A 16,313-nucleotide genomic window follows, 5' to 3' on the forward strand; every position below is an offset into this window, starting at 1 on the left:
CAAAGAGAATCTTTTCAGCAGCGTTTCATGTAACATGAGAGCCTGCAGGAAGCTTGCTCCACTCCTTCCCTGCACAATAGCAGAGGAATGTAGCAGTTTACTTAACCTGCTAGCGCAGCCTTCCTGAGTGGATGCCTCATCATCACCTATTGGTATTTTGAGCCTCGGTCGCAGATCCGCGGCTGTGACACATATTTTGAGCAACAGAGCCGCAGCAGAGGGATTCAAGAGCCACGTGCAGCTCCGGAGCCGCGGATTGCTGACCCCTGGTCTAAGGGCTGTGGGAAGGCTTTAAATAAAACAGGTTTGTTTGGAAGGCTCTGCCAAAGGAGTGGGCATCGTAGCTTTGCAGAGAGTGCATTCTGCCTGAAGGCTTTGTCGTGTCAAACATGCAAAGCCCCGTCTTGCCAAAGCGGAAGAGAAGCGATAGACACACAACCCATTTCTGCTTACTTTTGTATCAAAATCACTAGATGCCAACATTTATTAGTTTTATGGCCCCAGAAAATTACAGTTTAAAAACAAATGTGAAACTCATAGAAAAGAGAAAGAGAGAGAGGAAGAGAAAGCTTGCCTCTTTCAAGCAAACCAGACCTCTGTTGCTGTGGCGGGAACTGAAAGGCAGAGGAAGCTACAAGAGCGGAGGTGCAGGCAGTGGGAGTGTGTGTCTACAGCCCGGCTCCCATTCAAACCTTTCATTGACCAAAAAACAAACATTAACCTGGCCTTCCTCGAGGCAAAAGGCCACATTAACACAAACGTTCTTCCAGATGGCAAGGAAGACACTGGCGCACGCGTGCGCACACTCCCACTCACTCTCCCACCAAAAGGTGACAGCATCATTTCAAGCATAGCCAGCATCCATCCTGGTCCACACCTGCTCCGTGCCATCCATTCTTGCCAGTCCTCATGGCCAGCCAAAGGCTTGACAATTAGCCTGCCTCCTGCAATGAGGTGGACGCCCTCCAGATGGTGTGGCCTGCAACTCCCATCAGCCCCCTTGCCCCTTGGAATAGATGGAACTTGCAGGCCCCAGCATTGGCACCACCACAAGCTGCCGACCTGGCTCACATTGACTGGACGGTGCTTGTGCGATCCGCGGTCCACCAGGCTGAAGGTGGCCCACCAAAGCCTTCGTATGCCTGCCCGCTTGGGAGTGCAGAACCGAGGCATGGGTCAGCAGCTTGTTAGGGCATCTTCGGAGGCTGAGAGGAAGAGGAGGAGGGGAAGAACAAGTGATAGAACGCCTGCCTTGGTCAAATTCAAAACAGAACTGTCCTTTAGGAAAACGTTAACGTTAACTTGGCCCAAAAACAAGAAAAAGGCCACCTAAGCAAAGTTTTTTTTTTTTTCCAAGCAGGCAGCAAGCTGTGGGTGGATCACACATTCTATCATCCTGGCTGTAAGGGGGCCAAGGATGCCAGGAGCCCTGGTGCTCTTTCCCCCCTGCCCTAGCCCCCTTCTCCTGTTCCAAGAGGATCCTTCTCGCAGGCAGTGGGCCTCTCTTTTTCCCTCTCTCCCTCGAACGTATCTTGGCTGAGGACACACTTTCTTGCCTCTCTCCCCACTTTCTCCAGCGTTACATTTCGCCGAGGAGCAATCCCGCGGAGAAGAGAAGCTCCCACGTTCCAGCATGCCTGGTCCCAGAGGAGCAGCCCAGGGCCAGTGGAAGGAGGGACTGGGGAGGCCCCAGTGTTCTGGACTGGCACCTGGGCCCGGTTCAGGCCTGTGTGGCAGGGAGGCTGCTGCTGTCGGGCAAGACGTCCTGGTGGGCCTCGAGGCGGGCAAGGCGGCTCTGCTCCAAGGCAATGGCCTCAGCCGAATGCTTGCATTTCTCCGATCCACATTGGCATGTGAAGTATTTGCTCTTGATGTCCCAAAATCGGTCACCGTAGTCGAACCTACAGCCCAGGGCAAGGAAAAGGAGTAAGAGGGAGGAGCAGCAGTTCAGTGGAAAACTGCTGGATTCTCCCAACAGGGCTAGGAAACTCTGCAGAATTACCGCCAATCAGTGGAGACAATACTGGGCTGCATGGGCCAGTGGTTTGACTCAGTATAGGGCACATTCCAATGGGGATGGCAGCTTTGCCTGCCTGCTGGCTAAATATGGCTTCCATACAGCCTGAAGTGCCTGATCCTGCCTAATCTTGGAAGCTAAGCAGGGCCAGACCTGGTTCGAATCTCGATGGGTGACCTGAGTGGATGATTCTATGATACTGTTGTAAACTGCCCAGAGAGCAATGGCTACAGGCAGTAGAGAAGCATAATTATTATTACTACTGGTTTGACACTGCAGATTTGAAGCTGGCAACCACAGAGATGGAGAAAGCCACCGTTCCTTCCTTCTCCCTGGCCACCTTTCCTGCAGCTTGATCCATCTTTCACTGCAGCTGCTCCAGAGATGCGGATCTGCTGCAGATGCTTCCCGATGCCCTCCTCTCACCGTGCTTCTCCCAAAGCCCTGGTGCCCCCCCAAGTTGAGGCGCTCAGTCAGGCCCTTCTGTTCCCCCCTCAGAGCTGAGAGTGGCCATTCCCAACCTGACTGCCTGGGACAGAACGCCTGCATGCCTGCCCACTGTTCATGCTACCTAGAGCAGACAGAATTGGGTGCCCGGCGCATCTGGAGGGCACCAGCTAGAGAAAGACTAAGTATGGACCCTTTCTAGAACAAGGTCATCTTCTGCCCATACAGCAAGGCGCCTTTCCTGCATTCTGCGGCTGCAGGGCATATTCCAGCCCCAATTCCCCTGCCGCCGCCTCCTTCGCAATAGCCCAGGGGACTTGTCTCTCTCTCTCCCATGCTTCTCCATCCACTAACCCGAGCTCTTCACCAGTTTGAATGTCCCGGCTGCTGAAGAAGGCAATGCGGGGGAAACGTAGATCCTGGTGCAGCATGAACACCCGTACGGGGATGATGTTGGGGTCACACAAGTGGTTGATGAAACGGCTGACGTTGCCATAGTAACGCGCATCAATGCAGTACACCTCGCCGTCCTGCCAGTGGGGAAGGGTGTAGCAAACACAGCACTTTCACTTTTAAAACATCCACTAGTTTAACTCTTCCTCTATCCCGCTCACAACTGTGTTTAAACAGAAACCAGGACTTCTAGTTCCCTTGCTGTAAATCAGAGGTCTTGAACTTGCTTTGGCCTGGGGGACAAATTCAGCTTCAGAGAAGTTGTTGGGGACCACCTCCTAGCCAGTGTCAAAGAATTTTTGTCGGTCAATAGGACAAAAATTCCAGCTGACCATATTTTATGGCTCTCATGGCCAGTCACTAAGCCTTAAGAGAGGCATGTGAGTTTTTTTTTTAGAATGGGATGGGGGAACTACACAAAATTGCTTGGTGGTTGGGCTGTAGAGAAGGAAGTGCAACCTTCTGGTGAACCATAACAGGCTGAGCTGGGATGTCAGGTGGGTCAAATTAGGCCCCAGGAACAAGGACTCTGCACACTGGTGTAGTTTATAAAATACCTTACGCCACTGACCCCCAAGTCCTGTCCAGGTCAGTGTGAGTTAGGGAAATCTTACCTTATTGTCTAGATCGAACAAGTAGGAATCATCTTCCCTTACATCAGCTTCTGCGTCAGAAATCAGCTCCCCCACGTATCTGTGTGCCAGATGGTGCAGAAGGTGAGGGTGCAGCTGCTAGAGGGTTACTCATTCCTCAAAGTCAGGAAGTCTGTGGCCAGGGCGGGAACTCCGACACGGAGAGCGGCAGCCCTCCGGCCCCCTCCCTCACATGCGGGCGCAGAGGAAAGCTCTCTCCCCCGCCACCCCATCAGCACTCACTCGCATATGAACGTTCCCTGGGGGATTGTCTGCAGTGCTCGGACTCCCCATCCCATTTTGGCAGTGCGATAGAGCTGTAAACGGACCCTGCAGCGAAGAGAACACAAGGCGGAGAGCTGAAGGCTGCGAAGGCGTAGGAGAGTCCAAAGCCTTCCTCACCTGGAGGGCTAGATCAAAAGGGCAAGTGAAAAGGCAGCAGAGGTCGCCTCTCGTACTCCAGCAAAACCAGCACGGAATCGATCTGGCAGCTTCTTAAGTCCAAGGCCACCAGTGGCCTTTCAGAAAACTCTTATGTTTGCCCACTTGGTATAATATACAGTGCTAATTCAGGTAGATGATGGCCTTAAATATATCCTGCTACCTTTCTCCCCCGCACACTGACTTTCCAGAGGGGTAGGTGAGCTAGTCTGCTGGGGCAAAAACGCTAAAAGTCCTGTGGCACCTTAAAAATGAAGGCAAAAACGTTAATGGACTTCATCAGATGCACGGAATATTATGGGGAGGTTCTAGTGACATATATTGGGGAGGGAGAGACAGCGAGGTGGGAGCCGTGCTGCAGATGAACCTAGCCATATCCCCAGTTGTTGATACTGGATCTTTCTCTTGGTAGCAGGCCATGCCCCTCGTGTTACAAGGTGAACGAACGTAGGAACGGCCTTGCTGAATTAAATCGAGTGTCCATCACAACATCTGGGGCCGCTTCGCTTACAAAAAGGGTGAGTAAAGAGAGACGTAATTTATAGAGGTGTTCAAAACGATGTGTGGTATGGAGCAGTGAGGAGGGAGGCATGTTTTCCTTCTCCCGTAAGACTGGAACGATGTCCCACGAAGCTGATCGGTGGGAGGTTCAGGACAGGTGCTTCTTCACACAACACATGCAGCGTGGAATTCACTGCCGCAGAAGTGGCGACGGCTGCCAACCTGGATGGCTCTCAACGGGGACTGGACAAACTGCTGGAGGAGGAGGTTCTTGGTGGCTACTGGCCTTGCTCGCTACGCGCTGCTGCCTTTACTGGAGGCGCCTGCCTACGCATACCAGCAGCTGAGGAGTGGGGGAGGCAGAGGCCTTGCAGCCCTCCTGCTTGAGGGGTCCTGCGGGCAGCTGGTCTACCATGTGTATGGAGTGCTGGGCTAGGCGGACCTCGGGCCTGATCCAACCTGGCTTTTCTCATGTTCTTCAGAACAAATGTCTCGCATCTGAATCTCCAAAGGGCAGCCGAAAGATGCCTCCAGAGGCTCACAAGGAGTGAACAGCCCAGTTTCTGAACCTGGACATTTCACAGGCAGCAGTCACGGCGGAGAGCTTGTGTGCAGCAGACCATAGCTGAGGGACTTGCGACCCCTCCAGATATTGTTGGGACTCCAACTCCCATCAGCCACAGCCAGCATAGGCCAGGCTTGTGGGAGTTGTAGTCCAATGTCTGGAGGCTCGCGGGTTTTCTCTCCCAGGAATGATGTTCAGTTAGGGATTAATTCTATTCACACAACAAAAAGTGCTCTCTTGGTGTTAGACTAGCACTGGAGACCCCACTTGGGCACAAAGCTCACTCGTTCAGACTTGAAACAATATGCTGCAATTCAGTTCCCCCTCCCTGCCAGGAAGGCCCAGCTCATTCCGGGCGCTCCAGCGATCTCCAAAATTCTCTGCTTTTTGGCTAACATATCTCTTCCCAGCTGGGGCAACCGCAAAGGCAAAAAGGAAAGAAGCCCTCACTTGATGCCACTCTGTACCACGCGATTCTTGCAGTTCCTCCAGCAGGTGCAGGCCTGGTTGCATTCAAAGATCAAGGGGGGCTCAATCTTGTTGAACTCTTGCAGCAAGCGGCCATCCTGCGAGGGGAGGGACAGGGAGTGATCTCGCTACAAGCCAAATTTGTGAGTCAGCTTTCGTTAGGCCTGCCTGATAGGCTGAGCTGTCCCAGCAGCTCCTTCAGACAGAAAACAAATGCTCCTCGCACCACCAAGCCCGATCTGTTTCCAAGGTCAGCCTGAGCACCTGCAGATGGGGGCCGTGGGACAATCCCACCCTCCTCCTCCATCTCTATGCCCACACGCCTCCCTTCCCAGCCTTCCCAGTCCTCATCCGAAGAGCTGGGGCCACCCTGGCCCTGGAAAGCGTGCCAGGAATAGCTGCCTCATTGCTTCCCAAAATTCAGGGGGCTCTGGAGTTGATCGGTGGTCCCCCTGCTGGCGCATGAGCCTTGGCAGATGCGCACAGATGCCAATTCCTGCCACTGGGTCCAACCTGCACTGTATAATCCCAGCTGGAGTCACATGAAGACTGGCAGGTTTCAAGCCTGTGCCACAGCACTCCCTGCTTTTGACCCTTTTTCCTGAGCTGGATTCCCAGCACACGGGTGAGAAGAGCTCAGTTGTGAGCCCACCTGTCGCTCAATGGTGGGATGATGAAATGCAGACTACTTCCCCCTCGGACAAAAAAGAGCAACCCAGAAATATTATGCACGTACTGAATCTTGAAGCATGGGCCATGGACCCTTCTAACAGGGGCCCATGCTTCAAGATTCAGTACGTGCATAATAAATCGATTATATATTAATGATTTAAGCCGTAATCAAACAATTAAATTACAGGTTCTCAATTGCAGCATAAGCAAATAAAAATCTTGGGCTTCACAGTGTTTTTATTTGCTTATGCTACAATTGAGAACCTGTAATTTAATTGTTTGACATAGCTTCAGTGCTGCCACCTCTCCACGCTCCAGCTGCTCCAGGCGGGATCCAGGCGCAGGAGCCGTGCCACCCCCGGGAGGGATCGGGAGAAGGCACACGCCCCTTTCCTTCTGGAAATGTTTCTGCCAGAGCAGGAGAGGCAGGCAGAGGAGAGCCGGATGGAGCAACATCTAGTACCGTGTTTCCCCGAAAATAAGACCCGGTCTGATATTAATTTTTGCTCCAAAAGACACACTACGGCTTATTTCCAGGTGAAGTCTTATTTTTTCATGTACAACAATCTACATTTCTTCATGTACAAAAATCTACATTTATTCAAATACAGTCACGCCATCTTCTTCTGGAACATCGTCACACCTCTCCAAACCCCGAATTGTGTTGCAATGGACGTACTAAATGTGTCCATCTGGCTGATGATCTTAACTGGGGCTTATTTTGGGGGTAGGGCTTATATTGCGAGCAACCTGAAAAATCGTGCTAGGGCTTATTTTCTGGTTAGGGCTTATTTTCGGGGAAACGGGGTAACATCTTCCAACCACCCTCTCCCCCTTTCCCGGGGTGGACGGCGCTTCCTGTAAACGCCCGTGGGCCACCCCTGTCCTAGTGCGTTTCCCCTCCATCCCACCACCGCTTCCACCCCACAGGCAGTGAGCCAACAGGCGCCCTCCCCCGCCACACAAACGCACCTTGTCGTACCAGCAGCGAATGCTGAGCTGCCCACACAGGCAGTTGCTGGAGGAACAATCGTCCTGGCAGGTGCAGTGCTGAGGGGGCAAGAAGAGGCACCAGGTGGATGGGGGCAAGGCGAGATGGGGCAGTGGCTCACAGAGAGGTTTGGGGCGCAGAGGCTCCTCTTCCTTAGACTTGTGCTGCACACCTTTTACTTGAACAAGCAAGCTGGCATTTAGGAGAGCACCTTATGCCAGGCCCATTTACCCAATTTGGGGAGGGGGGCTAAATATTTGCCCATTTGGCCCAGTACATTCTACTCCAGCTGGCAGGGGCTCTCCAGAGACCTTTTCCACCACCTGCTCTCCAACCCTTTGAAAAACCCCAAAAGCTGGAGTTGGCGGAGGATCAACCCGGGGACTTTCTGCATGCCAACCAGATGCTCCACTAGTGGGACACCTGAAGAGTTGGCTTGGGACCGGCTTTAATCCTTGCCCATCCACTTCCTGATCAGGACAGGGAGAACCTTTCCTCGTTCCTTGCTGCCACCTGTTTCGGAATGTTTCTGATTCACCCCCTTTCATGGCCTCCATACCTGCTGCTTTGGGACGGACCAAGTACCTGCAGATGGGTGATGTTGCGGTCGATGTTCATGGTGGAGGTCTCACAGTTTTCCGAGATGTATTTGTAATCATCTGGGCATGGCTCATCATCCACAGAATTGACACAGGGAATGGGCACGTTCTCATAGCCACGGGCCACATCCCTGGAAAGGACCAGGAGGAACAGTGAAAAATACTGGGTTCTCATGCAACGGTTTCTAAATTATGCACAATGTTTTTGCTCCCACCACAATCTTGCAAAGCTGAGATCCATTTAAAAATGTCATTTAGTTGGTGCAAATTGCTGTTTTATTGTTCGGAAGCTTCCTTGATTATACCGTTATGTAGATTTCTGAGGAAGAGCATCTTTTCAACTTTCTCAGATAACATAATGTTGTGAGCCACTCAGAGAGCTTAGAGCTTTGGAGGTGGCATACAAATTGGATGGATGGAAGGAAGTCCTAGGTGGTCTAGCCACATGGGGTGGCATGCAAATCAAATAAAACGAATAAATAAATAATTGAATGAATGAATGAATTGAAGTCCTAGGTGGTCGAGTCACATGGATCTATACCACCCCAAAAGGGATGTAGAGACACCCAGCTAGGGGACAGTGAAGCCTAACACATTCTTATCCCTTTGTGCTTCCCGCTCCCCCCATCCCGGCTTCACACAAGAACGGAGATGTTAAACCTTTTTTAACCCACAGGGCCAAATTTAGTTTTGGAGAAGCCCTCCCACCATTCCAGTGGCGGGAGGGCCCCGAGATTAGAAGAAATGGGGCAAAAATGAACAAAAAACCACCAGCCTACAGAGCTTAAAGATTTTACTGCAAGTAACGATGCCCTAGGAGTGGTATTTGAAGAAAGCAATACAAAAGATAGTCCATCTCCCCACGGTTGGAGTCTGGGCAGATGGGAGTGGAGCCAGAGGGAGGAGGTAGCCATGCGAGGATCCCAGAAATTCGGACGGAAACCCAGATGGGCCAGATTTGGCACCCCCGCCCTGGAAGCACCCACCTGCTGATGATGCGTTCTGTGCGCACGGAGCGGTTCAGGATGCCCTGGCGGATCTTGCGGTTGAGCTGCAGGGCAAACCACACTTCGGAGTTCTCCAAGGTGAGGTCCACTGGGGAGTCTCCCTCCTTGTTCCGCACTTCCGTGTCTGCCCCCCGGGACAGGAACAGGCTGTGGTTGTGGTGGGTGGGGGGAGAAAGAGGTTTAGAGCCAGGCTGGCTGCTGTCCCGTCTGCCCCCGCATCGCAAGGAGGCCCCGGACACCCCGTGGCTTACAGGACACACTCGTGGTAGCTCTCCCGGGCCGCGATATGCAGAGGGGTGTCCCCATGGAAGTTGACGGCGTGGAGGTCGCACTGGGCGTTCAGCAGGACCTCGGCGATCTCCGCACTTCCTGTGAAGGAGGCCCAGTGCAAGCAAATATTCTCCTCCTGCTTGGGAGAAGGCAAAGATGTTACGGGGCAGGCAAAGGCACAGCAGCAGAGCTGGTGGTCGTCGGTCGCCATCTGACGGCTCTGCCCGCTCGTGGAGATCCTTGGGAGCTCTTGGTTGCCTTCGCATCCCACACGGGCCTCAGAGCATCACAAGCACCATGCAAGGAAGGTCGAGTTAAGAGGGGTGGGAATTCCACGGGTACGGAACGAAGGAGGGCAGATTTCAAGCCAAACACTTCCTGCCCCAACCTAGCACCAGCTGCTGATCCACCCTGAGCGCCCATTCCCTTGTGCTACCTTTAGGTCTGAAGAGCTCTAACAGAAAGTTCAGCCCTCCCTGGTGTTTTGGACTACAACATTCATAATGCCCAATGCACCCATGCTGGCTGGGACTGATGGGAGTTGTAGCCCAACACTCCTGGGGAAGGCAGAGCTCACGGAATCCTTTAAATAATGCCTTCTAAGTGATTTTCAGGGACGCTGCTGCATTAATCATGCACCAAAGAGAACTGGCACTCCACCACCACCATCTTCCCCCACACCACATAATTTCCTAGCTGGCACCTTGTTCTTCCATCTCCACCCCCTCCCTGTCATGTCATAACTAGGAGACAGAATAGGGAGGAATATCTGGATGCAGCCTGGCAGCTCGGGGCTGGTGCCGGGGCCCTTCCGGGACCTCTGCTTGCTCCTTGGCACGTTTTAAGGGCTGATACAGACCAGAAGTACCTTCCTGTATGACGGGCTGCTGAAAGTCTTTGAGCCAGGGGGCTAAATGGGAGCAGCTCCTGGGGGATGCGTCCAGTGGCTGGCAGAGCCAAAGCCAAAAAGGGGCAGGACCAAAATCCCAGCTCATTTGAGTTCCAAGTTCTTATCAGTGGCAACTAAGCCAAAGGAGAAGAACGGTCACCTTGGGGAACAGGGGAACAGGCATGCACAGAGCTGGGACTCCACTGATCCGCTGTGGGATGGGGGAAGCAGGGGCCGCCGGTGATGTGGGGAAGTGAGCAAGGACATCTGTGGAACCAGACTCGACCCCAGTGGGGACAGATTTGTTCCTCGGGCCTGGAGTCCAATCACTGTTGCCCTATGACAAACATCCTGCCCATGGTTCCCAGGAAGAAACTTACATGTAGAGACAAAAACTAAGGTGCGAACTGAACCTGCACGCGTCACAGAGCATACCTGGTGTGAACCCCAGCCTGGAAGGAGATGGACTCTGTTGGGGATTGCGCAGCGCGGGAAGCACTCCCTCTTTGTGCCACCCACACAAGCTCATCCCAAGCGGAAACCAGGGGAACCAAAACTCACATACATTGTCAGTCAACGTGACGTCGGCTCCACGGGTGAGCAACATGCGGATCACCTCGATGTGCTTATGCTCGGCAGCCCAGATAATGGGGGTCCAACCTCCGCTATCCTAAATGAGGCAGGAGAGTGTGTGTGATGGCAGTGCATGGAACGTGGCACGGAAGGCAAGGAAGTGAACTATTTTTGGTCACCAGCAGCAACATCCACAAAGGAGCATAATCTTCCAGATGTTCCTGCCTGATTTCTAAGATGATCTTTGGAGGCTTTTCTCTGGGCACCACTGCCTACGGTGGTATGATGGATAACTAACAGGGGAAGGGCCTTCTCTGTGTTGGCCCCCCATCTGTGAGGTGCCCTTCCCAGGGAGACCTGCCTGGCATCTTCATGACATATGTTTAGACACAGTAAATCATTTCTCCTCACATGACACCTCACACGAATAACAATTCCCTCTCATTACCTTTCAAGGTTGTTTTGCTTATTGTACTATCGTCTTGTTGACTGATGGTTTAAACGTTTTTGATTCTTTGACATGTTGCACACCACTTAGAGCATGTGTATGTAGAAAAGGAGTTTATAAATTACATAAAATTTATTCCCCAAGAGGAAAGCAGGCCAGGCTCCATTCCACCTGCCACTCACCTGGGCATTGACATCCACCTGTCCTGTAGAAAGCAGCAAGCTGACCATCTCCACGTTCCCATTCTTGGCAGCATGATGGAGACAGGTAGAGCCGTCGTCCTCCTTTGGCAGTAGCAAGGGGAAGGGAAAACAACAATCAGCAGGGGCGTGTGTGGCACAGATTCCATCGCACACGCACATCCCAAGTCCTTCCCCTCGTAATTCACTTCTCCCTTCGCTTCCTCTCATGTCACCGCTGGCCTAGCAGAACAGAACCTTTTGATCAAATGCCTGGGGTCATTTGCTGACCTTTCACCAGTTTCCTTACAGCAGTTTGTGCTTCCTGGATTTTAATGGCACAGTTCCTCTTTGCTGTTCAATAGTACAGCTGTATTTAAAAAAAACCCTGCATTATGCATGATCTTACATCCCTAATTTCTTCTGTGTAAACCATCTTGAGATTTTGCAATGAATTGATGGTATATAAAAATCATAAACAAATACATGTGAGACACCCGTACATGTGGCAAAGGAGGTGGGAAAAGCTAGAATAGCTAAACAAAAAGGATGGGAAGCTATCCTGAGTGAGTCACTGTTACACACCAAGTAAGCAGCCACGAAAACTTGACATCTGCTGCCCCCCTCAGGACTTTCAGGTTGTGATCAGTTGGGTTTTTCCCCTTCACAGAGTTATGTTATCATCTTCAAATATTGTATCCTCCCTTGCCGAGGGATCGGCTCTCTTTTGTTGTCACCAGCTGAGTTCCGTCACTCTCTCCTCGAGTGCATAAACTTGATCGCTCTCACACAGACATTCAAACAGCCCCCTTCATATGCCCTATTATCCCCCACACCACCCAGGATGCTGATCACCCTTCACGAGGCCACATGTATGAGAGACGGCCTCCCGTCTCGGTCTCACCCAGCCGCAAACACCATTCACATCAGAGATACAGCACTGCCGACTATGTACGTTTGCCCTCAGATTTCTAGCAGGCACCTCGATTTCCATCCACACATCCCCTTCTCAATTTCCATCCATACATCTCTCTCTCTGCCCTTTGTCTCCTGACCTTGGTGTAAACGCAGCCTCCCCTTTTGACCAAGTAACGTGCTAACTCCACATGGTTGTTCGCAACCGCCTCCATGAGGGGTGTCCGGCGTAACTTGTCTACTGTGTTTATGTTGGCACCAGCCTACAGAGGAAGAAAGTACAATTAATCTGGCCCCCGACATCTCTCTGCAATCCCAGCATGATCTCCCATCCATAAACTCTGCATCTTCCCCTTGCTGAAGGCTCCCTTCCCTCAGTTGCAATTACAAGAGGCGGTGCCTTTACTGACTTGGCCTGAGGGAAAGGATGGCTGCAGCAGCAGGAAAAATTCTGCATCAGTCCAGGGCCAAATCAGGGTTTCCAAGTTGCTATCACCCACTTTCCCCAGCGGCTGATCATCAGGGTGCTTTCCAAGCTTTTTTCTTGTCCTTGTCCCCCATTACTTAAAAAAGTTGAAATGCCTCTCCCACAGTCAAGTTTCTGGTAGTAGGAATCTCAAGCTGCAACAGGCTGGAAGTTTTTGATATCCCCTGTTGCTTTCAGTCCCGCCCATCATCAGAATGTGGCTCCCCCAGAAGTGAATTCTCCAAAACTGAATGTGGTCCAAGGACAAAGGGCTTGTACCAGATGCAGCCTGCAAGTCCTTGCCCCGGTCTGGGGAAACTAAGGCCCATCAAACTGATGCTACGAGAGAGGGGAACACCTGAAAGTCAGGCCTGCCCATGTAAAGACACATGTCCAAGTCATGCCAGGCCTTTCCCTGAGTTGCAAGATGGGAGGGGATTTGATTCAGGACAAGGTCATCTTCTGCAGCTGGGAGACGTGCCCTTGCTGGAAGCCTGTGTTTCTCGACCAAGGGCATCTTCCATCCGATCAAAGCAGGGGAAAACTCTTGGAGAGGTACAGCAACTGCCTGCCAGGATTCAGCCTTCAACAGGGTGGCTCTTTGGTGGCCTTTGAATTTAAAATAGGGCGGTAGACTTTGCCAGAAGTCACATCCTGGCTTGGAAAGCTCCCTGGTTTCAGTGGGACTGTGACTTTATTTGGATTTATTCAGTATGCCGAGCCCAGGGCTGACGGGGCCTTTGTTGCAACGCACACAAATGCACTCTGGTCAAGCAGAGACGTTCTGACCTGCTGCCTGTGGAGCTTTACTAGTCCATAAAGGTTTACAGCCAATTACTGGTATGACCACAATAAGAGGTTTCCCCAAAGCACGTGCTTCAGCTTTGGGAAGCCGGGTTCTAACACTGCCTGCAAGGAAACCGCGATGCCGACACATGCAGACACCTGCCCCACCTGCAGCAAAACGTGGCAGATTTCCAGGAAGCCTTTCTGCGCTGCAGCATGCAGTGGGAAACGCTTGCTCTGCTGCTCGCTCTGGAAATTGGGGTCCAAGCTGTCCACTGGAAAGGAAGGACAGACGCTGCCAGCTTGTCGAACAGAATGCATGATGGGCCAGAGAGAATTTCCCAGGCACTTGTGGAAGCAACAGGAAACAAGGGTAACTAGCCAACTGGTAGTCTAGGCTCGGTATCCCTCAAATCACACCTCGGCCCTCGTGTGCAAGGTGTCCCTGACTGACTAGGAAAGAAAGTCACCCTGTTACTGCCCTCTTTGGTAGGGGCCAATAGCAGTTTGTTTACTGTGAAAGCTTCCAGGGATTTGCAAGCATTATTTCTGTGCGCTCACAAGAACTTTGAGGGGTATTGCAAGGACTCACACAAACCTTTGCCCCCTGCTTCACGGGGTGCCTACTTAAACCAACAGACACAATGGCAGTGCTCAGGCATTGTGCTAAACTAGATTACTACAGGAGTGCCCTGACCCACACTGTTGTCCAACCTCTTCTGCAATGTTCCCACTGCCTGTGCTCTTCCACCCCAGAGGGCCTCCTACAGATTTGCAGGTGGTCTGTATCAATATCAATGGTGTATATATACATGTCTGCAGCCCCTGACCCTTTTTCTGGCCAAAAAGTCATCTCTCCTGGCTTAGAACAGCAAGAACAAGCTGCAGCAAGCATCCCACTCAGGCATTTCCTCTTCTCTTCTGAACTTTCGCATAGCATATAAATAAGTTTGCTTCCATTCTCTATTTCTCTTAACCATAGTTTAGTGTTTCATCCAAACCTTCAACTGTGGCTAGTAAGAACTATAGTTTGTTGAAACAAATCAACTTCCTAACGCATGGCATGATGTTGGCTTGTTTCAAACAAACCATAATAAACATTAACCACAGTTTGTCAGTCCACACATGACAAGCATTAGTTAAACAAAAATGGAAGCAAAAGCTTCTGAACTCCTCCTTGTAGTCACAGCAGAAGAAAATGCAGCAGGGAGTACATGAAACAAGGTTCGCTGCAGCTCATTCTTCTCATGCTAAACTAGGGTTTCCTGTGACATCCATTTGTAGCCAGTCTCAATGTTGACTTACAGAGAGAGAGTAAAAGGATCCGCAATTCTGAGAACAGGTGAAGTGGACAGGCTGAACATCAACCCCTTGATGAAGACCATGGAGCAAGATGGCTAATGCTCCTTGTCAGCCATTTTCACCTCTTTGGGTTGTTTAACTCTGCCTGTGTAAGTCAATAGAGACACAATGGATCTGTTTACTTCAACAGACAATATTAAACACACTTTAGAAAGCTCTTCCCCTTTGGAATCTGACCAAGAACCAGATGAACTTCTGTCCCACTCAGAATACGTTGCAAGCCACAAGTGAGGGTTGGGTGCTTGCATTTTGGTCTGCTTCTTTGCAAAAGGCCACTCCATCCTTACTTACACAACATTAGCACTACTTTTTGAAGCTCTCCTTGCTTAACAGAGAGATACAGCTGGCGGGGGTGGAATCGCAGCTTCTTGCGCCTGGGGGAGGGAGACAGAGAGAGAGAGGATTTTGTGGGTAAAATTTAGGAAAAGTTCAAACCATAGAAGGCTCAAGAGAGAAGTGTGTCTTCTGCCCTGGTTCATGCACACTCATCGAAGAGCCTTGAACCTTTGCTATGCCAGGAATCTCCGCGCTTTCTGGAACCAGCGGGCACATTTAGGAACTTGAGAAACTGCTGTAGGCACTACTACAAAATGCCTTCTCAGTCGATCACTGCTTTGGCACCCATGTGTCACATCTCTGGATCTTAGGCCAAGTCCACAAGTCGCTTTGTGTGGGAAGGAGGTTATTACACAGATGAATTTTATACTGGGAGCAGTCTTTAATATTCACTGATGCATACACTCATTTAAATCACTTACCCACTCTACGGAAATCAATAAATTGACAGCATTAATGGATGTTCCACAACCTTTTGATAGCTAAAAGTCTGGTATGACAACACTGGAATGGTAAAAACCCCATCTCTGATAATGCAATGGATGGGAACCTAATGAAGCTTTTAATATCTGAACAGATAGCAAACAATTCAAATGAATATTTATTCAGTTATTTGATCTGCTCTTGTGGAAGCCTATGTATAATGGTTAGAAAGTTGTATGCATTTCATACAAAACCACCCACCTATATTAAAAACTGAAATAATTAAGGTATATGGAGCCAAGAGGCACCACTTGGGAAATGCACAGTGCCAGCGATTACTGGGAGGAGAGAAACAGCAGGCATTCTGGCTTCCGTGGAAGCAGGGAGAGGGTGGGGGGAGAGAAGGACGGATGGGGATGTGCCTTCATGTACCTCTCCGATTCCTGCACCACCAGCGCTCGCTCCAGTTGCTCCCGCCCAGCCCCCGGTGGCAAGCCCTGTGCAGAAAGCACCGCCCCATTGGGCAGGGTCAGCCGTGGTCCAGCGCTGTCGATTCCTGGGCCACCGAGGCCTGGCAAATCATCGGGCGGGTGCTCTATGCTTGAACCTCCACGCATCCGGGCACTGAGGAAAAGAGACACAGGCATGTGCAAACAATTCCTTGCCTGGCATCCAAGAAAGGCAAGAGGCCTGGCAGTTGATCTTGCTCTCTTTAACTGCTCCTGTTCTGAAGGAAAGCCCTATAAACACGCGTAGTCATGAATGTATCCGTCTCTCTGAGAGTGATTTCCTGGTCTCCATTATCAGTAATTTTGGTGCTACTTTCCTAGTCCTTCCTTCCTTCCTCTTAAATTCTTGGCTGGTGATGCCAGA

The 16,313-nt window shown here is 51.1% G+C and overlaps 1 protein-coding gene across 9 annotated transcripts in view; it reads right to left on the reverse strand.

Moving 5' to 3' along the window:
* Positions 1-449: 449 nt before the first annotated feature.
* EHMT2 (euchromatic histone lysine methyltransferase 2) overlaps positions 450-16,313 on the reverse strand; it is a 40,542-nt gene continuing 24,678 nt past the window's right edge. For 8 of the 9 annotated variants that reach the window (XM_044419696.1, XM_044419699.1, XM_044419695.1 and 5 more), the window contains 15 exons: positions 15,873-16,064; positions 14,973-15,055; positions 13,488-13,594; positions 12,208-12,330; positions 11,156-11,257; positions 10,518-10,622; positions 9,045-9,199; positions 8,773-8,940; positions 7,773-7,917; positions 7,169-7,246; positions 5,507-5,622; positions 3,793-3,879; positions 3,532-3,610; positions 2,819-2,994; positions 450-1,901 (listed from right to left, as the gene is read on the reverse strand). In XM_044419696.1, coding sequence (XP_044275631.1) covers positions 1,721-1,901; positions 2,819-2,994; positions 3,532-3,610; positions 3,793-3,879; positions 5,507-5,622; positions 7,169-7,246; positions 7,773-7,917; positions 8,773-8,940; positions 9,045-9,199; positions 10,518-10,622; positions 11,156-11,257; positions 12,208-12,330; positions 13,488-13,594; positions 14,973-15,055; positions 15,873-16,064 — 1,897 coding nt within the window. In that variant the 3' untranslated portion in view covers positions 450-1,720. The remainder of the gene's footprint in view (positions 1,902-2,818; positions 2,995-3,531; positions 3,611-3,792; positions 3,880-5,506; positions 5,623-7,168; positions 7,247-7,772; positions 7,918-8,772; positions 8,941-9,044; positions 9,200-10,517; positions 10,623-11,155; positions 11,258-12,207; positions 12,331-13,487; positions 13,595-14,972; positions 15,056-15,872; positions 16,065-16,313) is intronic. The other variant, XM_044419697.1, reaches the window with a different exon arrangement.

This window comes from Varanus komodoensis, unplaced genomic scaffold (assembly GCF_004798865.1).
Source record: "Varanus komodoensis strain SLA01 unplaced genomic scaffold, ASM479886v1 scaffold107, whole genome shotgun sequence".
Lineage (NCBI taxonomy): Eukaryota > Metazoa > Chordata > Lepidosauria > Squamata > Varanidae > Varanus > Varanus komodoensis.